The 25972-nt window shown below is 35.4% G+C and overlaps 1 protein-coding gene across 6 annotated transcripts in view; it reads left to right on the top strand.

Moving 5' to 3' along the window:
• The window catches only part of LOC105218954 (serine-rich adhesin for platelets), a 75139-nt gene that overhangs the window by 40324 nt on the left and 8843 nt on the right, over positions 1 to 25972 (top strand). The window contains exons 1-2 of one of the 6 annotated variants that reach the window (XM_054230558.1): positions 20543 to 20762; positions 24091 to 25972. The exon at positions 24091 to 25972 is cut by the window's right edge and continues 1261 nt beyond it. In XM_054230558.1, the coding sequence (XP_054086533.1) occupies positions 24279 to 25972 (1694 nt within the window). In that variant the 5' untranslated portion in view covers positions 20543 to 20762; positions 24091 to 24278. The other 5 variants (XM_011194846.3, XM_054230556.1, XM_029044678.2 and 2 more) reach the window with 5 other exon arrangements.

The following is a 25972-nucleotide window of genomic DNA, read 5'->3' as shown; positions in this document are numbered from 1 at the left end:
TGTACATACATATGTATGCCTACTGCGGTGTGTGTGTTTTTGCGTTTAAATTAGGCCCTTTTGGCAAAGAACATACCTCACTTTATACTTATGGCAAGCTACCACTTGCGGCATTTGCTCTCCCTCTGCTGCGATCTCATTTGGCATTTCATGACGTTTTTTTCGGCGAGTGTAGCAAGCGTGTGTATGTGTCTGTACATGTGCGATGGGAAGTGGGCATAAAATTGCAAATTGCCACGATCGGTTAACGCTTTACTTGCACCTTGCTTTTATGATTGCTTATATAAAGTAGTTTATATGTGTATGTATGTACATGAATTATACAAAAAGGGAGCTTTAATGCTGAATTCGCATGAGATCAATACGTTGATTTTATACAAATATGTACATACACAAATGTATGAACGCAAAAGAATATACAAATGTACATATATATGTAAATATGTTTGTGTGCAGATTGAGTTTGCGTATTATCTGCATTGAGGCCGGAAGTTATTTCCCGTCATGATTTTATACATACATACATATATGTAAATATACATATGTGCTATGTTTTTATTTGTGAATCTGGTGTATTGTATGCTTATACATACATATGTACATAGGATATAGCTTCTATTTCTTTCATATAATAAAATACTATTTTAGCTTTAGTTCCACGTTTATTGTGGACAGATCTATCATATATTATATAAAATTTTTCACGAAGGCAATCTGAGACTTTATACCACCATGTCCACATTTTAGTTTCTCTCTCGGTTGTATCGCATGAATTATTGTTTCTAATTTGTTTCGTTAAATAGCAAACAGGCTGACAAGTTGAAAAGTATTAAATTAATTAAAACCGTTGGCAAATTCGATTTCATTACTAATTATAATTTATATCTTTTATAGGTAGCTAACCGAACTTCCAAAGCATCGCTATCATTTTTGTAGTCATTTGTCGTCAAAATAGTCTTCAGTATAGTCAGGTGTTAGAATAGGATAAAGAAAAAAGAAGGGATACTGTCGAATAATTTTTCTTTTTATAGTAGAAATAGCGAGGAACGAATTCTTTAGAAAAAAAAGTAATAAATTGTACAGTTCTTGAATTGGCAATAGAAGTCAAATTTAATACAAATCTTCTTCCATAAATGCAAAACATTGACTATGATCAAAAATTAAAACTGGTTTCGAATTATGAATGTGAAATAGTATTAATTATCCCATCAAATGTTACTATTACAGATTATATTGTGGTGTACAATGAGATTTGCTCAGCCGGAATTATAACAGTTGATGATATTGTAGAACCGAATATGTCAGACCCAACGAATATGACTACTAAAACGCCAAGGAAAACGATTGTTTTCGCATGTAACGCATTCCTTTACAATTAATATTTAAATCCGAATATTAACTCTTTCGACCCCGACGTTGCATGTGAGCAATTTCACCAGTTTGTGTTCAATTTTTTAACTTAATTTAAGTTGATACTTATATATATATATATATGGCGTAGGAACCGCTTTAAGCGATTATAGCCGAATCCACCAGAGCGCGCCACTCATTCCTCCTTTTTGCTTTTTGGCGCCAACTGGAAACAACAAGTGAAGGCAGGTCACTTTGCACTTGGTCTTTCCACCGGAGTGGAGGTCGTCCTCTTCCGCGGCTTCCTCCAGCGGGTACTGCATCAAATACTTTCAGAACTGGAGTGTTTTCTTCCATCCGTACAACATGACCTAGCCAGCGTAGCCGCTGTCTTTTTATTCGCTGAACTATGTCAATGTCGTCGTATAAATCGTACAGCTCATCGTTCCATCGTCTGCGGTATTCGCCGTTGCCAATGTTTAGAGGACCATAAATCTTGCGCAAAACCTTTCTCTCCAAAACCCCAAGAGTCGTCTCATCGGATGTTGTCATCGTCCATGTTTCAGCGCCATACATCAGGACGGGAATAATGAGCGACTTATAGAGTTTGATTTTGGTTCGTCGAGAGAGGACTTTACTTTTCAATTGCCTACTCAGTTCAAAGTAGCACTTGTTGGCAAGAGTGATTCTGCGTTGGATTTCAAGGCTGACATTGTTGGTGTTGTTAATGCTGGTTCCCAGATAAACGAAATTATCTACAACTTCAAAGTTATGACTGTCAACAATGACGTGGGAGCCAAGACGCGAGTGCGCTGACTGTTTGTTTGATGACAGGAGATATTTCGTTTTGTCCTCATTCACCACCAGACCCATACGATTCGCTTCTTTATCTAGTCTGGAAAACGCAGAACAAACGGCGCGGTTGTTGCTTCCGATGATATCAATATCATCGGCATACGCCAGGAGCTGTACACTCTTGTAAAAGATTGTACCCTCTCTATTTAGCTCTGCAGCTCGTATTATTTTTTCCAGCAATAGAATGAAGAAGTCGCACGATAGTGAGTCACCCTGTCTGAAGCCTCGTTTGGTATCGAACGGCTCGGAGAGGTCCTTCCCGATCCTGACGGAGCTTTTGGTGTTGCTCAACGTCAGCTTACATAGCCGTATTATTTTTGCAGGGATACCAAATTCAGACATAAAGTCAGCTCCTTTTCGTGCTATCGAATGCAGCTTTAAAATCGATAAAAAGATGGTGAGTATCGATTCTTCTCTCTCGGGTCTTTTCCAAAATTTGGCGCATGGTGAATATCTGGTTCATTGTAGATTTTCCAGGTCTAAAGCCACACTGATAAGGTCCAATCAGTTCGTTACGTCAATACGCTCGACAAAACCTTATATGCGATATTGAGGAGACTTATTCCACGGTAGTTGGCGCAGATTGTGGGGTCTCCCTTCTTATGGATTGGGCAGAGCACACTAAGATTCCAATCGTCAGGCATGCTTTCTTCCGACCATATTCTACAAAGAAGCTGATGCATGCACCTTATCAGTTCTTCGCCGCCGTATTTGAATAGCTCGGCGGGGGCTTTGTTGTTCTTCAAGCGGGTAATTGCTATTCGAATTTTGTCATGGTCGGGTAATGGAACATCTATTCCATCGTCATCGATTGGGGAATCGGGTTCGCCATCTCCTGGTGTTGTACTTTCACTGCCATTGAGCAGGTCGGAGAAGTGTTCCCTCCATAATCCCAGTATGCTCTGGACATCCGTTACCAGACTACCTCCTCGGTCCCTATATGATAATGCTCCGGTCTTGAAACCTTCTGTAAATCGTCTCATCTTTTCATAAAATTTTCGAGCATTACCCATGTCGGTCAGCTTTTCCAGCTTTTCATACTCACGCATTTCGGCCTCTTTCTTTTTACGTCTGCAAATGCGTCTCGCTTCCCTCTTCAGTTCTCGATATCTATCCCACGCCGAACGTGTTGTGGTCGATCGCAACGTTGCGAGGTAGGTAGTCTGTTTTCTCTCCACTGCGGAACGACAATTCTCATCGTAGTTGATACTTATAGGTTAATATATTAAGAATGAAAATCAAAACATAGTTTTTTTAACATAGTGCATAAGCGTCGTTGATAATATGTGAACGGAAATTTGCAAACGTTTGTTAGAATTGATCCAATTATTATAATAATTTAATTTAATGAAAAAATGAGTATGCATTTTTGTTCGAAATTTATTAGAGCATTTTTTCATTAAATCAAAATCTTCGCTTTATGATTTTTGTATACCATCATGGCCCAATTGCTTACATGCAATCTTCTGTAGCGCCCATAATAAAAGGCATGGCAACGTGAAATTTTGTTTGTAATCTCTTTTTGGCATTCTTTTATGGTCCCAACGGAGAAAAAATTTAAAACCACAGGAAAAAAAGTCGGGGTCGAAAGGGTTAATACAACTAACGATTATTACAAAGTAAGTAGAATCTCTTTTCATTGAAACAAATAAGAAAAAAATATACGTTCAGTCAAAAAATTACAGAATACATATGTACATGTTCTAACTTATGTACATAAGCAAAAAACCTTATGCGAATTAAATAAATAAAACTGTATACAGTGATCCCCGCTTAAGTGCCTTTCCCGTTTTATCTCTAAATTTACATATAAAATTTCCAGATTAAGAGCCTTCGCTTAAGTGCCTTTCCCGCTTAAGTGACTTAGTATTTAGGCCACAAATACAAAATTGTTTGCAAATTTCCTCTTTTAAGTGCCTTTTAATATTTTTGATATTGAATACGTTGTGTATTGTCAAAAGAAAAACATATACATAGTTTTGTAATGTTTTTTTTTCATATTTATTGTTATTAATAAGTATTTTTTTATTAATAAGAAATAAATGTGATTTTCTTTCTAAAAGAAAAAATATTGGATCGAAGTATTTGAGAAAAAGTTTGGTAAGTACCTCGAGGCACTTAAACGGGATTCATTTAAGAGCTTTTCCCGCTTAAGTGCCTCAAAAGTCTTGCAATTTAAGAAGGGGGGAATTACAGTATATCGTACAGCTTTCTGAAAAATTTCTATAACTCGAAGTTTTTTTGTAAATTATAGTGATTCGAGTTAGTGAAGTTCAACTGCATATATGTATTTGGTTCCGTCAAGACCGGTATTTGAATTTATATCATATTCATATATGTATGTATTCCAGTAACATGGCTGATCTCTTAATATCGAACTAACAAAGTTCGGGTGGCACCGAACTTTAAATACTGTCGCGAATTTTGGAAATATAAAATGCAGTATTTCATACAATTAGTAGACATCAAATTAAATTTATGTAGAAAAGGAAAATGGACACGTAAATTAGTATATCGATTGAACTAATTTTTGGTAATGTGCCACATGGTCGGAAATGAAGCCATATCAATACAGTAGTTTTTCGAAATAACGAACACATTGAATTTTTCGTTAATTCGAGTACTCACTTAGAGGTAAGTATGTTTTTCAATAAAAATTAGTTAAATATCCGTGAATTGCAGTTAAATAAATTGTTTTGCTAAATTATTTGCTAAAGATAAGAAAACCCATAACAGAACAATTCAAATGTTACCTTAAAAGAAGTAATATACTAAAAAAGCAAATTCACGGTATACGAGATCAAATTTTTATACTCTCGCAACAAATATTGCTAAAGATAGTATTACAGTTTTGTTCACATAACGGTTGTTTGTAACACCCAAAACTAAACGAGTTAGATATAGGGTTATATATACCAAAGTGATCATGGTGAAGAGTGGAGTTCAAATCCGAATGTCTGTCTGTCCGTCTGTCTGTCCGTCCGTCTGTGCAAGCTGTAACTTGAGTAAAAAATAACATATCTTGATGAAACTTGGCACACTTATTTCTTGGCACCATAGGAAGGTTGCTTTCGAAAATGAGCAAAATCGGACCACTGCCACGCCCACAAAATGGCGAAAACCGAAAACACATAAAGTGCCATAACTAAGCCACTAAAGCTATGGAAATAAAATTTGGTATGAAGGATCGCACTATGAAGGGGCATATTTGCACATATCACGCAAACCAATAGAGCTATATAAACCGAACTTTCTGCAGTCGTTTTTTTAGCCCCTTCCTAATACAGTCCAAAAATTAAAGAAATCGGATCATAACCACGCCCACCTCCCATACAAAAGTTATGTTGAAAATGACTAAAAGTGGGTTAACTCACTAACGAAAATCAGAAACACTAAATTTCACATAACACATGGCAGATGAAAGCTGCACTCAGATTTTTTTACAAAATGGAAAATGGGAGTGGCGTCTGGAACTACTCGACCGATTTCAATGAAACTTGGTTTGTAATAGTTTCCTTACATCCCAATGATATGTTGTGAAAATAGGCCAAATCGCTTCACAACCACGCCTACTTCCTATATACCAGAACTTTGAAGACAATCTGAATCGTTTACTTTACAATATATAAAGTAAGTACTAGTGAAGATATCGGTGCAGAAATACTGTGTTAATAGTGTGGCAGCCCCCTTCTAAAAATTGCGAGAGTTTAAATGTTCGGTTACACCCGAACTTAGCCCCTCCTTACTTGTTTCGTATGTTTTACTCGTAAAATTCTATATCTATTTATTAACTTGATGAATCGTCGTTCGCTTCGTAGGAATAGGGAGATTATAATTGATTCTGAACTTCAATCAATACAATCAGTTTTTCGAAATTGATATTGTTATTCTTAGCAACTTCTCTTCTTCTTTAATGACACTTAAATTGCTGCTCTCTGGCCCTCCACAGAGTTTACATATATATTATATGCAAAATTCTTCCAAAATGTAGTAATTCAACAATAAGGAATGTTTCTGTTTATGTAGCAGCAGTTCATATTTTTCGAAAGGTTCACCATATTTTTTAGTTTACATATGTCTCCTTCATGTTGTTCGTTAAACCGTACTTAATTACAAATCCACGGTTTTCGTGCAAGCGAAGTATTCGTTATTACTTCATTAGTGCCGAAGAAGTTGTTCAGATAACATGAAAACAATTTTGCTATAATAAATTTCCAAAAAGTTTTTTCTTTAAGAATATATTACAAGACCTTATCACATTTCTTTACCTTATTTCCAGATTTTCAAGACAAAAATAGTTGAAATTACTTTCATTAGGAAAGGATTGAGGCAAATATATCAAACTCCGCCACAATTGAAACAAGAAATTTCTTCAAAATAGCTGAAATCGTTGAAGCAGCAAATTCTCAGTCTTATTAATGATAAATAAATAATTAAAATCATAGTTTATTGACCTATTATTTTACTATTGTTCAAATACGGTACGCAAATTAATTTAATGTAAATCAAGATTATTTCGTAACATTGTTTAGAAGAAACTTAATAACTTAAGTAGCTTATGGCATTTGCAACAAGTCAAGACCTAAGTCTAAATTAAGTTTTTCGTTTTTTACAAAGTTTCGTTTTTTAACAAAGTTGCTAGAGAGTATTATAGTTTTGTTCACATAACGGTTGTTTGTAACACCCAAAACTAAACGAGTTAGATATAGGGTTATATATACCAAAGTGATCAGGGTGAAGAGTGGAGTTCAAATCCGAATGACTGTATGTCCGTCTGTCTGTCCGTCCGTCTGTGCAAGCTGTAACTTGGGTAAAATTAAGATATCTTGATGAAACTTGGCACATTTATTTCTTGGCCCCATAGGTAGGTTGCTTTCGAAAATGAGCAAAATCGGACCACTGCCACGCCCACAAAGTGGCGAAAACTGAAAACACATAAAGTGCCATAAATAAAGCTATGGAAATAAAATTTGATATGTAGGATCGCACCATGAAGGGGCATATTTGGATGTAATTTTTTTGGGGAGGTGGGCGTGGCCCCGCCCCCAAATAAGTTTTTTGTATATATATCGGAAACCAATAGAGCCATATAAACCAAACTTTCTGCAGTCGTTTTTTTAGCCACTTCTTAATACAGTCCAAAAATGAAAGAAATCGGATAATAACCACGCCCACCTCCCATACAAAGGTTAGGTTGAAAATTACTAAAAGTACGTTAACTCACTAACGAAAAACGTGAGAAACACTAAATTTCACATAAGAAATGGCAGATGGAAGCTGCACTCAGATTTTTTACAAAAAGGGAAAAACCATATCTCAGGAACTACTCGACCGATTTCAATGAAACTTGGTTTGTAATAGCTTCCTTACATCCCAATGATATGTTGTGAAAAAAGCCAAATCGCTTCACAACCACCCCTACTTCCTAAATACCAGAACTTTGAAGACGATCTGAATCGTTTACATTACAATATATAAAGTAAGCACTAGTGAAGATATCGGTGCAGAACTTTGCACAAATACTATGTTAATAGTGTGGCAGCCCCATTCTAAAAATCGCCGAAATCGGACCATAGGTTTTTAAGGCCCCATATATCGAACACGAGGACCTTGGTGCTTCTAACCTAATATTATGGTTTCCAACTTTCAATGGACTTTATACAATATATATGACGAAAATGTGGGTCAAATTGTGTATTATATAATATAAAGTTAAATAAATAAATTGCGAGAGTATAAAATGTTCGGTTACACCCGAACTTAGCCCTTCCTTACTTGTTTTTTTAAGAAATTATATACTTTTTTCATAAAAGCGAGTGTAAAAAATATTCATGAGTTACCAACAAACTATTCAACCTCATTGTTTTCCCATATATGGAACGCACAAGTCCCTCACTCTATCAAGATAGTATAGACATTTAAGCTTTTATGCATACAAGTTGTACTATATATGCATACATATATGAATGTGAGAATGTCAGAAAAAAATCATTAATAATTGGTTTTAATATAATATATATTACTTGGACATGTTTTGAAAAGTTAAACTCCAATGTGGATCACTTTAGATAAGAGGAACAATCAAAGACCTTAGAATACAAAAAAATGTCTCGCCTATTGGAAAATTGGGTACACTGAAGCTAGGCCAAAACCCAGACATCTATTTTAGGCAAAGAGTTGCGAAAATATTTATTCACGTTTTTATTAGATTATCTCACGCAAAAACCGATATATTCGGCAAATAAAAATCCAGAATAAAGAAAATAGTTTAATAAATAAACCTGCTCTCAACGGACCCTTAAAATATAGAAAAACCTGAGTTCACCTGACAAATAAATATGACCACCTGACATCTCAAAATGTAAACATTCTTTACTTTACGAGATCCTTTAAAATATAAACCAACTTCTCCACATCGTTCGTTCAAAATAAACATGAACTTATCACCTGAAAATCCAAAGAAGAAATTACTTCACGTGACCACTAAATATGTAAAAAAGCCGTTCCTCACGTTAGTCCTCAAATTGTAAACAAACCTGACATCTCAAAATGTTAACAAACTTCACCTCACTTTACACAAAATTAAAATAAAATTGATCGTTCATAAAGAAAAAAAACCTGTATCCACTTAATCCATCTAATTGTAAACTGTAGATTTGAAACATTTGATTTTGACCTCACGTTGCTTATCAAAACGTAAAAAATCTGACTTCACCTGATAATATAAAAATGGACCCCACTTGAACCCACACAATGTAAACAAATCTGCCCTGTTAAATATATAAACAATCCTGACCCTACATGACCTGTCGAAATGGAAACGAATTTAACTTTATGTGACTTTTTGTAACTTCAAAATTTCAACGGACCTGAACTGTAAACACACTCTATCAAAAGGCCATTGATCACATCCAAACAAAATCCTGTCATTGACCTCGACCTAAATGCAAACAAATCCAGACCAAAGGTCATTTGGCCAAAATGTAAACAAACTTCAATAAAAGTTCATTAAACTTAACCATTTTGAACGGCCACGTGAGGTTTGTTTACGTTTTGGAGTGTCACTTGAAGTTCAGTTTGTTTATATTTTGAAAGATGAGGTGTCAGGTTTGTTTACATTTGGAAGTCACGTGATGTCACGATAGTTCTTATTTTGAAATTTGAATGAATTAAGATTTGTCAAATTTCCAATACTATTTATTAGCAATTTTCAACAAAACCAATGTATTTCATCATCGAAGTTTTGTCTTCAGTAACATTATTAAGGATTTGCAAGGCTTAAATCTTGGTGTCAAAACATCATTAGATTTGATCTTAGACCGTTTTGCGTTATTACGACTGGACGACTTGCCCACAAAAGTGCATAGGCATCTTGATAATTTCATAGAGAATTTGGGTTCTAATCAAAAAAATTAGCTCACGAATATACCCGATAAACTCTGAGAAACCTCACAAAATATTTGAAATATAAATGCAGGATTTGGTAAAACAATCTGCCAATCTCATTCAACTTTACTGCCTTATAATTGCATGATATCTTAGTTCATAAACATTTGATATTGAGGCTTCGATAAATATATTCTTAGTTTGTATTCGTATCAACTTTGATAAAAAAATATATATACAGTGGAACTTCTCGAATCACTATAATCCACAAAAATACTTCGAGTTATAGACATTTCCATTAAAACATACATTTTTCCAAAATACACATTTTTATTTATTTACTTCGCATAAAGTTGTATGTACAAACATGAAAACATGTATTCTGTAATTTTGTTTTTTTGCAGTTTGCTATTGTTAGGCTCTTGACATGACGTCTGTATCACAAGCCTTTGTTGGATAATTTATGAAATCCATAAGTGTAATATCATATTTTTTCTTTGCCTCCATACGAATATAGAGACTATCGATTGCCAATTCAAGAGTTCGAGTTATGGAGAACTTCGAGTTAAAGAAGTTTGAGTTATGGAAGTTCCACTGTAATTGAACTAGGCGTGAAATGATTTTTTAAACCTCTTCAATTTCGTTTAATAATTTCAAACAGGTGGGAACTTTGAAATATATATTTATGCTCATATTGAAATATTTCATAATCTTAATTTTATAAAATTAAATTTTTAACAGTAGGTAACTCTTAACGTAAATATATTACCTTTATGAGCTTACCACTAATGGTTTCCCTATGCTTCTAATGAAAATGTGCAATACGAAGTATTACCTAATAGGTACAATTCAGCAGAAAGAGATATATTTTCATATACACCCTCACTTGGCTGTAATACTTTTGTAGCTCAACCTAATAGTTACAACAAAATAATCAAGGTGGGAAATGAAAAGTAAATTATAGATACTTACGTTCCTGTTGCGAAATAATGCAGAGTAAGTACTAATTTTTCCCTTACTGTTATTGTTTTCCTCATTACGGTGTCTTGCTTTTTTAAAAATGGGTCAACTAACTGCAGGAGGAATTCGAAATTGTCAATGGACATGCGGAAATAATTTTCAAAATCCGTAATTTCTTTATATAGAATAATTCTGTCCATTAAATTTAAGGGGTTATATACAGTTAGAATTTTCAAAAAATCGATTTTTTTTATTTCATTTTCTTAATGTACATATATTTAAGAATACACACAGAAAATTTCATATCGTTCCGGTGAATATTTTCAAAGTTACAAGCAAATTTGAAAAGGCGTTTCAGAGTGCTTGGAAGTATAAGGTCCGAGCGGAAACGCATTTTTCTCAAAATGGTGTTTTCAAAGTCGGTGGCCAACATTACTCGAAAACGGCTAGACCTATTAGTCTCAAATTTTAACACGACCTTCTTAAATATATTTTTTAGTAATTAATCGAAAACTTTTTCTCTCCGATAAATATTTTTTTTATAAACAATTTAAGGCCGAAATTTCGGTGAAGAATCGATTTTTTTTTTTTTTTGAAACCGCCATTTTGTCAAAAAAATTTATTTTGCTTATTCCTTCGATTAATTACTAAATTTAACATTATTTTAATGAAATCTGTTTGGTTTTTTAATTTCCGAGATATAGTGGTCACCGCAAAACGTCTTTTTTGAGAGGAGCTCCTGGAGATCAGCTGTAGCTCTTTTTCAAATAAATATTTTTACTAGTACTAAGTCTTAAAATACAGTTAAAAGATACCATAATATGTGTATAAATTTTTGGATCAATAAATTAAAAAGTTTTCTCAGAAAAATTTCTGGAAAATTCACTTTTTTTCGGCCGTCTAACTGTATATAATCCCTTAAATGAGTGAATTCTTCCCGATCTAGGAACCATTGTTTACTCCAATAATTTCTTTTAACTTTTTTTTCAAAGATAAGGCAATAATAATAGCCAAACACGCTTTTCTTCGGTTTTCTAGAGACATTTTATAAAAAACGTACGAAAATTAAATAAATACTATTTTTAAATAATCTTTCTTGTGTAAGCACGACTCGTATAAATATTGACGCAATAAATATTGAATATGTAGCAGTCTCGAAGCAATCCATCAATCTTCAATATGGATCGCGATCCAAATATCACGATAAATATTGAAGATGTAGCAGGCGCCTATAAGCTTTCTTAAAGTTCGTCCATGTGAGACCACGTTGTATCTATTTTTGGTAACAATTTTGAAACATGTGACAACATTCTCACTTGTTTTAATGTGAATTTGAGTTATGGTAGTATGCGTGACTTCTGAAATATGTTTGTAATTAAAGGAATCCAAAGTTATGTTCCAAGCCCACTCATGCTATTTTATACTCTATATATAATATTGTTGCAATAACCAGTAAGGGGCTTGCTACACGTTCAGTATTTATCGTGATATTTCCTGTATCGCGATATTTCTTAAACGTACATCATGCAATATTGATGGATAACGATCTATATAACAAACTATTTAAATATTTTGAAATCCATATAATAGATCTCGGATCGCGTGATAAATATTGATGGTGTAGTATATTTAGTGATTTAAATGTCCGAATTGGTGAAAGACAATAGTGCCAACATTTTAAAATCAACTATATTCTAATAAAACGAAAATGAATTAGAATATTTTCCGCTGAATCTTTGCCAGAGCTATGCAACTCATCTGCCAAAGGTTTTTTTGATAATGTCCAAATATTGGATGCATATGATGAATTGCTGTGGGAGCAAAAACAAGAGCCAGGCATGTTTTCTTCGGTTTTCTTCCGACATTTTATAAAAAATTGTACGAAAAAATAAGCATATACATTTTTAAAATATTTTTTCTTGTGAAAACAGAACTTGCGTCATATAAAACAGTCTCGAAGTATTCACCCGCAATCCATCAATATTCAATATAAATCGCGACCCAAATATCACGATAAATATTGAAGGTGTAACAGGCCCCTAATGGTTTCCCTATGCTTGTCCAATAGTCATTGGGTCTATATTTACCTTTAGCTGCGAAGCAATAAGACAACATGATGAGTATTTACAAAGGAAAGTAATTTTTCTCTTAACGTATTGTCAGTTTTTTGAGGAATACAATTAATAATAAGCAAAACAAAACAAGGTGGACACCAACAATCATTTAAATATGCTCCTCAAAACAATCTCATAGCATTCGTTTAATATATATGTATATTAATATACCATAAGTATATACATATGTATGATTTCCTATTCTGAAAAAGAGAGATAAGATAGAGTCCAAAACAGCGCACCACGTATCCCTCCTTCTGGCAGTTTGGCGCCAATTGGTTATACCAAGCGAAGCCAGGTCCCTCTCCACCTGGTCCCTCCAACGGAGTGGAGGCCTTCCCCTTCCTCGGCTTCCTCCGGCGGGTACTGCATGGAACACTTTCAGGGCTGGAGTGTTTTCGTCCATACGGGCAACATGACCTAGCCAGCGTAGCCGCTGTCTTTTTATTCGCTGTACTATGTCAATGTCGTCGTATAACTCGTACAGCTCATCGTTCCATCGTCTGCGGTATTCGCTGTTGCCAATGTTCTGAGGACCATAAATCTTGCGCAAAATTTTCATCTCGAAAACTCCTAGTGTCGTCTCATCTGATGTTGACATCGTCCAAGCTTCTGCACCATAAAGCTGGACGGGATGATAAGCGATTTGTAGAGTTTGATTTTGGTTCGTCGATAGAGGACTTTACTGTTCAATTGCCTACTCAGTCCAAAGTAGCACCTGTTGGCAAGAGTGATTCTGCGCTGGATTTCGAGGCTGACATTGTTGGTGTTGTTGATACTGGTTCCCAGGTATACGAAATTATCTACGACTTCGAAGTTATGACTGTCAACAGTGACGTGGGAGCCAAGACGCGAGTGCGCTGACTGTTTGAAGATAGCGAAAAAAAATTTACACAAATACTGTACATATATGATCTGTGGCATCACTTTGTCACAATTGTCGAAATCGGACTATAACTTTTCAATGCCCCGGATATCGAGTATGAAAAACTCAGTGCCTTAAGGTAATTTTTCACCGAAAATATCGACAAATCTTTCAGACATTTTAATTTAATTCAGAGAAAATTTTTTTCTCCAAATTGTGTGTCTCTGTTCCCTAGCTCCCATATACCTAATTATGTGCGGGCTTTATTCTGTATATATCGGTTAATATGTGAGATATCTTAGCAAAATTAAGTGAGCATATAGTCTTGGATATAGTGTAGCTTGGTGGGGAAAATGAATGAAATCAGTTTACGAATTACATCAGCCCTGATATACCATATATGATGATTTTCGTTATTCTATTGGACTTTATGCCGAATACATGGGTCAAATTGTGTGTTATCTTAATAAAATTACCTCAATAAATTGCGAGAGTATAAAATGTTCGGTCGCACCCAAACTTAGCATTTGCTTACTTGTTGAAGATTTATTTTAAGACTTCAATTTCATAAGCAATGAAGAATTAGGTGACGCTCGTGTTTTTTTGTTTCTTTATATACGTAATTGATATTTAATATTATAGATTACTCAGACAATAAGTGAGATAACTTAATAAAATAAAGGATGTTTATTGTAAACTAAATTTTTAATGTAAATTTATTGATAAACCAATCTTATACCAAAAATGCATTCAATGCTGACAATTCATCTAATAATGACCATTGATAATATACAAAACATATGAAGTAAAAAACTACTACTAAGCATTTGCAACAAGAGACATTCTAATACACACTGCAAGTTCCCGTTTCTACCAAATATCACGGACTTTCGTAATACTTTAGAAGTGAATCTAAATTCGGCTCTAAACATAGGCTTCCCCTCTAAGGAGGAGTGGGATAAGGGAAATGTGGACAAAGATGGATAAGGGATAAGTATCTATACAAATCCAAACTAGACAAACGAGTGGGAGAGGCTGTATTTTCAGAAAAATTGTCTTCCAAGCAGAGAACGCCTAATGGGTTCCAGTACATAGTGATATTCCTGGAAATTGTAAAGCAGATAAACTAGCCAAACTCCATGTCACCTTACAGTTAGATACCAATAAAGAGTACTCTACTATTGAAATGCAAAAGGAATTACATAAGAACCCTAGTAGGGGTGATAAAAGGTCACTGTCTGATTGGGAGACACGTCAGCAGACTGGAGTCAACTTACAATAATTACTGCAGAAGCTGTAAAGAAATAAAAGAAGAAGAGACTATACCACACCTTCTATGCAGATTCCAATCCTGGTGGTGTCACAATAGGCCTTTCAAAGGCATAGGTTTGTCGACAGACAACCACTAAACCTAACCTACTGGACAGATGTTCCTAAGTTTGTTTCCTCAAACTATCAAAAAAAATTTCTCCGTCTCGTTACCAACTTTACATCTTCATTCAACCATAGGACAACCGCGTATACAAACATATGTATATATGTTTTATAGTGGAGAATAAGTATATACTTTTGTATATTCCACCTTCCCAGTAATGTTAGAAGTGTATGATTTTTTGTAAACGTTTCCCTTATCCTTCTTAAATTACCTTTTTTTAAGGAAAAGTGAAAAATTAAAAAAAATTGTAAGGAAGCGCTAAGTTCGGTTGTGACCGAACATTTTATACTCTCGCAATTTATTTATTTAATATTATATAATACACATATTGAGCCACATATTCATCATATATATGGTATAAAGTCCATTGAAAGTTGGAAACCATAATATTAGGTTAGAAGCACCGAGGTCCTCATGTTTGATATATGAGGTCTTGAAAACCTATGGTCCGATTTCGGCGATTTTTAGAAAGGGGCTACCACACTATAAATGCAGTATTTATGCAAAGTTCTGTTCCGATATCTTCACTAATGCTAACTTTATGTATTGTAAAGTAAACTATTCAGGTCGGCTTCAAAGCTCTGGTATATAGGAAGTAGACGTGGTTGTGAACCGATTTGGCCTATTTTCACAACATATCATTGGGATGTAAGGAAAATATTACAAACCAAGCTTCATTGATATTGGTCGAGTAGTTTCGAAGATATGGTTTTTGACCCATAAATGGGCGGAGCCACACCCATTTAAAATTTTGTATACCAATTTGGGTGGAGCCCTTCTGTACCTTCTTTATAATGAAATTTAAGGTTTCTGGTGTTTTCCCTTACTGAATTAAAGCATGTTTAGTAATTTTCAATACCTTTGTATGGGAGGTGGGAGTGGTTATAATCCGATATCCTCCATTTTTGGACTGTATAAGGTAGTACCTAAAGGAAACGATTTTAGAAAGTTTGATTGATATACCTTAAGTAGTTTACGACATATGTACAAAAAACTTTGTAGGGGGCGGGCCACGCCCACTTATCCAAAAAAATACATCCAAATATGCCCCTTCATAGTAATTTCCATAGCTTTATTTATGGCTTAGTTATGGCACTTTATGTGTTTTCGGTTTTCGGATATCTTAATTTTTACATAAGTTACAGCTTGCACAGATAGACGCACGGACGGACGGACAGATAGACATACGGATTTGAACACCACTCTTCACCCTGATCACTTTGGTATATATAACTCTATATCTAACTCGTTTAGTTTTGGGTGTTACAAACAACCAATCGTTCTCAAAATATTATATATACTTTACTACTCTTACAATGGTAATAAATTTAATTTTTAATATATGATATGTTCACATTCATGTTTGACTTTAAGAATTGTGTCACTAATCAATATTATTTAGTTCATTGTCTTGCCAAATTCTGATAGTTTCTTCTCTGCAAGCAAGATCGTGTGAGTAAACACTGATTCGAAGCTCAGAGAGGTAGTTTAATGTGAGAGTCTTCTATCGACCGTCTTGTATTCTCTATACATTTAAGTTTCAAGTTTCCAAAGAACTGTCTACTAGTTGAGGTGTGTGATTCGTGATAAGACTTAAATAGGCGCTGGTCAAAGCGAAATCGATGAAAACAGCAAGGCTACATACATATGTAAATGTTATTGGACTGGTTGCCTTTAGGCGGTGTTATTTCTTTATTTGTTGTATCTGCCTTTTAAAACCTTAAATCTATTTAAAGCTAAACAACAAGAAAGTAATTGTGCTGTTTTAGTACGTAGGTAGATATCTTCTGTTAAACCGTGTTTGATTGCAGGAATGTATGAAGGCGTTGGTATAAGGTCTCGGAGTTAGATATACATATATTTCTTTTTGCTATCTTCTAATTCTTTCTTTACCATACGGATACCAAGATCTTAATGGATATTTTCATTGCGAATATGCCATGGTGAACTCGTGATTACTCAATGAATCTTTGATTGGAACCTCTGTATAAGATAAATATTAGTTGCACAAGTAGTACCCCACAGTTGGATACCATATATGGATGCCCAACATACTCGTTTTAGCTTTAGCAAATACATATATACAATTTAAATAGCTACTATAGTATCTTCTTTTACCGTTCACAGAAATTAAGCTGACGTCTTACAATCATTTCTACGGTATATATACATACATTTATACTCATGTATAAAAAAAATCTGCACCAATTACCGTGGGTATTCAAATCGGCTTTATAACCGAGTTATAAAACAAAATTTTATTGACAAGGCTAAGTTTTGAATTTTTATTTAAAAGCCAATTTAAATTTGAACCCAACGATTCACAAGAGATAGCTGTCATGTAAACTTTCAGTGCCACAGAAGGACTTAATTTTCTATTTTAGCTCGTTCGTCAAAGGGAAATCCTTTGTAATGCCAAAAAACCCCAGAAGATGGATCCAAGCCTTCATGTATCGACAAAGCGCTTTGAACACCTCCTACATAAATCTGTGTTTCAGCTATTGTAGTTAGGTTACAGAGATAACATCTCAGATGGATGCGATTGGACTGTTAAGTGTAGGAATAAATATGTACAATTTAAATTGTTACTATAGTATCTTCTTTTGCCGGACACAGATATTAAGTTGACGTCTTACAATCATTTCTACGGTATATACACATACATATACACTCATGTATAAACAAAATCTGCACCAATTACCGTGGGTTAAGCCTTCTCAATATCGCGTATAAGATCCTGTAAGAGCGTATTGTGCGAAAGAGCCCACCGTCAAAGAACTGATTGGACCTTATCAGTGCAGCTTTGGATCTGGAAAATCTACCATGATTTTCGCCGATTTAAAGCAGCTTTCGATAGCACGAAAAGGAGCTGCCTATATGCCGCTATGGCTGAATTTAGTATTACTGCAAAACAAATATCACAATGTAAACTGAGCGTATAATTGGAAGCAAAAACCGCACCGTTACTGTCTTCCCTAAATAAAAGCGTTGGCGGAACGTTTTTTACTGCTCAGTGTTAACGTCGATGCGCCATCCCTAAATAAAAGCGGCAACTTTACGTGAAATATCAAAATGTTTACTCGAATTGTTGTTGTGAAATTTTATTGTACAAAGAAACTTCGTGTTTCGCAGCCAACTTTACTTCGGAACGCTCTGTCAAAATAGAAAATTTCAACCGTTCTGCATCATCGACGCTTTATTTCGGTATGCGCCATACAAATTGTAAGGTTTTGAGAATTTATTGACAGTCATTTGCCGCTGCCGCCTTTAATTTAGGGAAGGCAGTTAGTTATGTTTTGTCCAGACTAGATAAGAAAGCGAAGCAAATGGGTCTGGTAGTAAACGACCTTCTGCTATTAAACAAACAATCGGCACATTTGCAACTTGACTCTCATGTCATTGTTGACAGTCATAACATTGAAGTTGTAGGTAATTTCGCATATCTTAGAACCAGCAACGCTGCTTTCCTGCTTTATGATGCAGAAGAGTGGACTATGTTGACATCCAATGAGACGGTACTAGGAGTTTTCGAGAGAAAGGTTTTGCGGAAAATGTATGGTCCTTTGAACATTAGAAGCTGCGAATACTGCAGAGGATGGACTGATGTACGAGTACGACAAAAATATTGACAGACATATTGACACATGACATTTTAGTTCAGCGAATAACAAGACAGCGGCTACGAATGGACGAAAGCACTCCAGCTTTGAAAGTGTTCAATGCAGGACATCTTGGTGGAAGCAACGAAAGATATATGTATATATATACAGTGGAACTTTCATAACTTGAAGTTTTGAGTTGGCAATAGCGTTTAGAAATCAAATTTCATACATATTTCTTTCCATAACTGAAACTTCCTTAACTCGAAGTTCTCTATAACTCGAACTCTTGAAATGGCAATAGAAGTCAAATGTCATACAAATTTCCTTGGATAAATCGAACTTTTCGACCAGGGCATAATACAAAATTTTAAATTTTACTATTGAGGCAGAATTTTAAAAGAGTCCCTCTATATCGTACGGAGGCGAATGTGAATTACACTTATGGATTGCATAAATCATATAACAAAGGCATAGGATACAGACGTCAAGCGACAATAATAGCAAAGTGCAACCAACAAAATTGCAGAATACATGTTTTAACGTATGAAAATAAAACTCTATGCGTAGTAAATAAATAGAACTGTGTATAATTCTATATTTTCAAGCTTTTTGAAAAAAATTGTGTTTTAATGAAAATCCTATAACTCAAAGTCTCGCTAACTCGAAGTTTTTTTGTGGATTTTGGTGATTCGAGTTAGAGAAGTTCCACTGTGTATGTATATACAGTTAAACTTCCATAACTCGAACTGCTCTAACTCGAAGTTCTCCATAATTCGAACTATTGAATTGGCAATAGAAGTCAAAATTCATACAAATTAACTTCTGTAACTCGGAAGTATCTCTAACTCGAAGTTTTTTGGTGAATTATGGTGATTCGAGTTAGAGAAGTTCCACTGTATATATATACATATATATATTAATATTCATTTAGTCAACTACTACAAGCTCTAAAAATACTTAATTCCTCCCATTATCCTCACTTTTGCATATACATAATTGCCATCACCATGAGCTTACCAAGGTATAAATATTCCCTTATTAAGACATGTACTATGCACTTTCACGTAAATCTCTGAATAAGTCGTCATTTGCGTGCAGCTTAAACCTAATGAAATCCACCATTTTGTCGCAGAACATCGAACGAGCACCTGATATAGTGGTAGAAAACTAGTCTTAGTTCTAAAAATTGGAATGTTTGTATATACACACATATGTATGTACATATTAACGAGAGTAGAAGACACGAAACATTAATTTAAGTTCAGTCAAAGAATTTGTAAACGGAAATACTTACATACATAAATATGTATAAGTTTTCCCGAAACCTGACATACTTACTTTTGCATAGATTATCGTACACAACTATTTATAAGTACATACATATGTATGTACATACATACATATTTACTTATTTACATACAAAGATGCTTCCATGGGTAATATGCAGGCAAAAGCCCACACACACATTACCCCACCCATGAACGACATGTGCATCGGTAATATCATTAAAGGAGCAAATTTTGGTATACTTACGCACAAGTACACCCGAAATGCAATTGCATTCACACCCAACGCCAAACGGCCATTTTCCTGCGCTGCACTGCTGCTTGTTGCTGTGAATGCCGAATATGTACAAACATACTTATATGCATACGTCTGCATTTGCTTCGTTCAACCACCGACGACTGCGCTGCCAGCGTCGTTCATTGGCGCTGACGTTTAAGTCTCGTTGTCGATGGTAACGAGCGAACAGCTGGCTGTGTTTGCAATGAATACGAAGAGAGCAGAGCGCAAATGTGCGCATCAAAATGAGAATTTGTTTACGAACACAACAACAAACACACGTAGCAAGAGCAACGTGACGAGTGTGATTGAGAGCGACGATGGTTGTACTGGCAGCAGATTTCGGCAGTTGCTGCCTTGCTTTGCTTTGCCAAACGTTTGCCTTGTAGCGAGTGAGCGGTGTAGCAAGCGTTTAGTTTTATTTTCTACCCCCAACGATACAGTCATTGGAATCGTTACAGTCGTTATAATCAATGTAGTCGTTGCAGTCCTGCAGACTATGTCGCGCGAAGTAACAAAAACATTGTACTCAGTAAATAAATATATAGAGATGAATAACAACAACGACGCTGGCACGGTGTAGATGAACAATAAGTAACTGCCAGTGGCTGAGAATAAACACAAGAAATAATGTAAGGAAACAAACGCAAACCAAACAAATATTAACGAAGTCAGAAGACAGGAAAAGTCAAACCCGACAGCTACGAACATACGAACGCACACGACATGAAGGCGGCGAAGCGAAGTTAACTTGACCAAACGAGGTATTAAGCGACGACGACAGCGGCGCTTTTGTCGGCAGGAAAATTTTGCCGTCGGCTGTGACAGCACCGCTATCTATAGTTACGTCTGATTTCTGTAATGGCAAATAGTCGTGAATAGTTGGTTGCTTTGGCGTTGACGTCAACGTTAACTTCGGCGTCGCGATCTCACGTGCGGTTCGCGGTCTCTCGCTCTCTGCACGCTTGTCATTTCTTTAATTCCGTTTTTGCGGCGCTCTTCGTTCGTTTGTTCCGTTTTGTTTTTCACATTCTATTTGCGCTCAGTTGCCATATCGTATCCGCCGTCTGTCGTTTGCCGTTCTCTCATTATATTAAAGTTTGTCAATTTATCTGTATTTGCGGCAGTACAACGAGTGTGCATTTAGTGTGATGTGCGTGTGTAGAAAGAGGTTGAGAAGAAAAATAAAGTTCCAACACTCGCAATACGCTGATGAGAAAAAGATAAACGTTTCATTTGTAATGTGTATTGTACGACGAAATGCAGTGTGATAGGTTGGAAAGTGGAAAACTTGAGTGAAATTGGTAATTGAATTGCATTAGTTTTTGCGAAAAGTCAAAGCAGAAATTCGCACACCGTATTCGTGTGTTCCATAGTGTTGTTCGGCTCGTGTGGCCTCGGCTTTCTCGTCGCGAGCTAGCGTTGCAAGAAAACAGCTAAATAGCATTGGTGTGTGCGTTTAAATATTGTGCTGAGCGTTGTTATTCAGTGAGTTTTGGATCGGTTGGTCATTTAATTTGAATGCAGCGTTGGTTGCACAAAGTGTCATTCATGAAATATATCGAGGAAAACTCTGATTAACTCTATAGCAAATGGGAGATGAAGCTGTGAGGCGTACGTGTAGTGTGTTAAGTTTAATGTACAAGCGTGTATAGTTGTGTATGTTTCAAAATTTCACTAGGACAAAAGTCGAAGAAAATTATCAAATGCATTTCTGTTGAATAAAAGAGAGCAGAGGTTGGAAGAGTAGATTGAAACTGGTACGAAAAAATGGCGTACACAAAGTCGCAGCTGCCAACGAATGACAGTGGCAGCAGTGTTGGCTGCGGAGAAAAATGTATGAAGTGACGTTCGGCAATTTCCGTTTTTAGATTTTGCTATATTTCCTCTTCTCTGCTTTTCGGCTTTGTTTTCTCTTTTGTTATGAACGATTATACACTTTGTTTAGTATATGTTTAGTCCGAATATGATAATGACGGAAGCCAAAACATAACCAGCGATTGAAAATTCGTACTTCGGCGAACAGCTGTTGCTGCTGCTGCGGCTGCCTTGAGCAAAGTATGATGACAACGACTACGCCGGCGAATATCGGAAGAAAATGGCGTTTTTTCATGCATGCTCTAGCCTTTTATTTATCACACCCGTTTACGCCTGTTACAATATTCTCCCATGTTGTTTTGTTTATGTGCGTATGTATGGAGTAGTGTGTTTTGCATATGATTGTAGTAACTTATAAATGAATGGTTACTTATTGTATGTGACAATGGCAACGTTAAGACGATAAAATATAGCTTTAATTTGTTGTGATTGTTTAGGAGTCGGATAAACGTACATATGTAATGGAAATATATTTTTTCAAGAATTATTGTTTTTTTAGAAAACATTATTACTATGTATTGTGTAAGCGATAAAATGTCGTAAACAACAAAAAATTCAATTTTACACTACTGTTTAAAAAGATGAATATTTTTACTTTTTGTCAATATTAGTAGATTATACCATATTGTAGTAATATAATTTTTTTGTTTTCCTTAAAATAATAGTTATTAATTGTTTATTCTTTGTTTAATTAATTTGTTAATTTTTTTTTATTAATTTGTTTATTTTTTTAATTAATTAATTTTTTTAAATTTATTTTTTTTTGTTTTTTAATTAATTTGTTTATATTTTTAATTAATTAATTTTTTAAATTTATTTGTTTAACAGTAGATAATAATACATATGTTTATGGGTTAAAAAATCAAGAATGTCAGAAGTAAAATTTTACAGCACATGGCAAAAATCTTACTAATATCTTCTAATATTTCTGTATTTTTTATATAAAAACCTTTTTAATTCCCAAAAGAAACAACAAATTCTTAATTGTACTCGCAGGGCGGCGTATACGCAACATTATGTGTTACGTTTAAAAAATATGCGTCAATAACACTCTGAATGTAATATAACTGTATAAATTCGCTCATACATATATGTATATGCATATAGGTAGTTATAATATATGTCGAATTATCATTTACTTTAACATTTCATACATTAATTGAGTTTATCGCCTTCCAGTATATCGGTACTGTGTTAACATTTTATTTGTAGCTCGTTGTCCTAGCTTATGGAAGTGAAGTGCAAATAGAAAAGTGAAATTTCTAATAAGACTCTATGTATGCACAAGCAAACAAGTGTTTGTATATAATACATTGGAAGGGATGTAAATTTATAAATATGATTAGTATCCCACTTACCCCAACTCATTTCAGATTTAGTGTGTTAATATTTTTATACTTAACACTTGCGGTGGTTGTTCTTGTGTTATGTTTTTTATGTTCAACCTCAATATTCTTGACCCAGCTAAGTAATTTTGTTAACGAAATTTTGGTAATATGCGAAACTGTATTTGAAATTTTTTTATGAAAGTTTGGCTATGTAAATGACACATAGTAAGCATACATGCATATCGTTTTTTTTTTGTTAATGTCTTCGCGTGCGTATTTACTTACATTGCTACTAACTTTATTGGTCGCCTGTTGCCAACAGATACATAATTTGAGCTACAGCTTCACTTTTGCTGCTTTATTGCTGTGTAACAAATCAAATAGACCTAACATGTACGTGATTCTTATACATGTAACTTTATAACCGGTTTTAAGGAGTACACAAACTTATGTATGAGTGTTAATTTGCACTTGATGTATTTTACCTTTGTACGCTGTTGTTTCCAGCTGTGCATGCTTATAGTGCTTGACGCAAAGGACTAACCTTAACCAACTTGTTGATTGTTATAGAGGTATGAGTGTGTGTGTGTACTGATGCTAAAAAAGTTCAATAATGTGGTACAATGCTATTAATGGAAGTTGCAAGTGTTTTTGAGTTAAATTATTATTTTTTATTTTCATAAGAGAATTATTTATCTACAAATTTTGAAGCTATTAGTCCTAAACTAAATTAAACTTTCTTATTTCTTTTCAGCTTACAAACTCAATGCGGAAATTGAGCTCCTGTAAAAAGGGAGTAAATTTTTGGGGCGAGAGCTTTTTCTCGCTCACAGCCAAAAAAATAACAACATAAATAAATTGCACACATCATAATTGTTACAATTATTGCAAAGACATTAAGATTAAGCTTTGTCGCAACATTGCACTATTAGAAAAAATAAGATGTCGACACGCAAATCGGTGCCTGCAGCTGCGACAACGGCTGCAACAGCACCACAAACATCATCATCAACTTCAAAATCAGATCCGAAAGGGACACCAAAAGCTCCTCCAGTCACAGCCAGTACAAGCGCTAATACTAAAACAGAAATGGGTTCGAATGTATCCTCTAACGCTTGTGATGATGTTGAAATGAACGAAGCGTTGGATTCATCTCCCAACACGGAAACTTTAAAAACAGATATCAAACGCGCCAGTAGTGAACCAAAACGCATAACAAGAAATTCACCGCTATTCATTATATCTCCAACACCGTCAGGCGGTAAAGGAAAGGAATCGCGCAGCAATGAAGCTTGTGATGCTGAATTGACAAATAGTGAGAGTGAAGATGGTAGTGCTGTGCGGCGTTTAAATCAAATAAAAGGCCGAAAGTCATTGAAGGAGTGCAGGGAAATAAAAGCAGGTGCCGAAAAGGATAAAGCAAAGGAAGAAAATACTGCAGAAAGCAATGAAACTGATAAGACAACTAAGGACGTCAAAGGAGCTACTGATGAAAAAAATCTAGATGAAGGCGAAGTGGAAAGCACCTCCCTAAAAGATAGTGTCACGCCAAATGTGCTTGTAAGTGCTTCAATAACTACAACAACAACAAATAGAATGACTAGAAAGTCTATGGCACAAGAATTGGCAGCAAACACAAGAGTAACTCGCAACCGACAGACAAACACACAACGTCCTGAAACACCTCCCATTTCCACAGTATCGACTCGTCCGCGTCGTTCGACAGCCGGTAAGAAAAACTCGTTTTCATTAAGTGAGCCAGTGTCAAAGCGCAAACGTGGCGATGAGGAAACCACAGTAGTAACAGAAACACCTGTTGGCAAATCTATTAAAATCGAGCCCAAAGATGATTCCGAAGCTACGGAAGATGAGTTGCCACCTCCGAGTCATTCGGTTAGCAGTAATAATGACATTGACACATTGAAAATAAAATCAGAGCCCATCGAAAGCGATGAATCCGCAACAGAAGCGAGCATCGCAGGCTCAAACTCCAGTGTGACGCGTAGTCGTAGCCGTTGGAGTGTGCGCAAACCTCAGCAAACAAACCTGCAATATTCTCCAAGCACACGTGCCACTCGTCACTCAAAGAATGCTTCACCGTCACCATCACCGACCACATCAACAACTTCCAGCGCAAGTGGTAGTACTACAACAGAGTCAAAGCGTAAACGTGGTAATACTCAAACGAACGCATTGACTCGTAGTTCGTCTTTGACGCTATTAAAGGCGACAGCTCAAAATCCAGCTGCTACACCACTTCACGTACCTGACGAAGACTCAAAAGATAGCATGGCTTCATCATCCATAGATGACATTTCAATAACAGATATCAAGTTGGAAAAATTGACGCCCGATTTAGCCGACGAAATAAATCTTGACATTGAGCTAGAGAAAAGTCATGTATACACTACAAGTAGTGCTGTTGTTTTACCACTAACAGTTGAGACAGAAACAGAAACGAAAAGCGAATCAAAGCATGCGAATATTCCAATCAAAGGTAGTGAAACAAAGGATGGGGTACCAATTGAAAGACCAACCACGCCGTTGGCCACCACCAGTAACTCTTCAGCAGTACATGAGGAGGTACATGCTAAGGCAGCCTCATTAAGCCCTGAAATGGTCAGTGAAGGAGTAAG

Source organism: Zeugodacus cucurbitae, chromosome 5 (genome assembly GCF_028554725.1).
Source record: "Zeugodacus cucurbitae isolate PBARC_wt_2022May chromosome 5, idZeuCucr1.2, whole genome shotgun sequence".
In the NCBI taxonomy this organism is placed as follows: domain Eukaryota; kingdom Metazoa; phylum Arthropoda; class Insecta; order Diptera; family Tephritidae; genus Zeugodacus; species Zeugodacus cucurbitae.
This window is presented reverse-complemented; position numbering and strand designations above follow the sequence as displayed.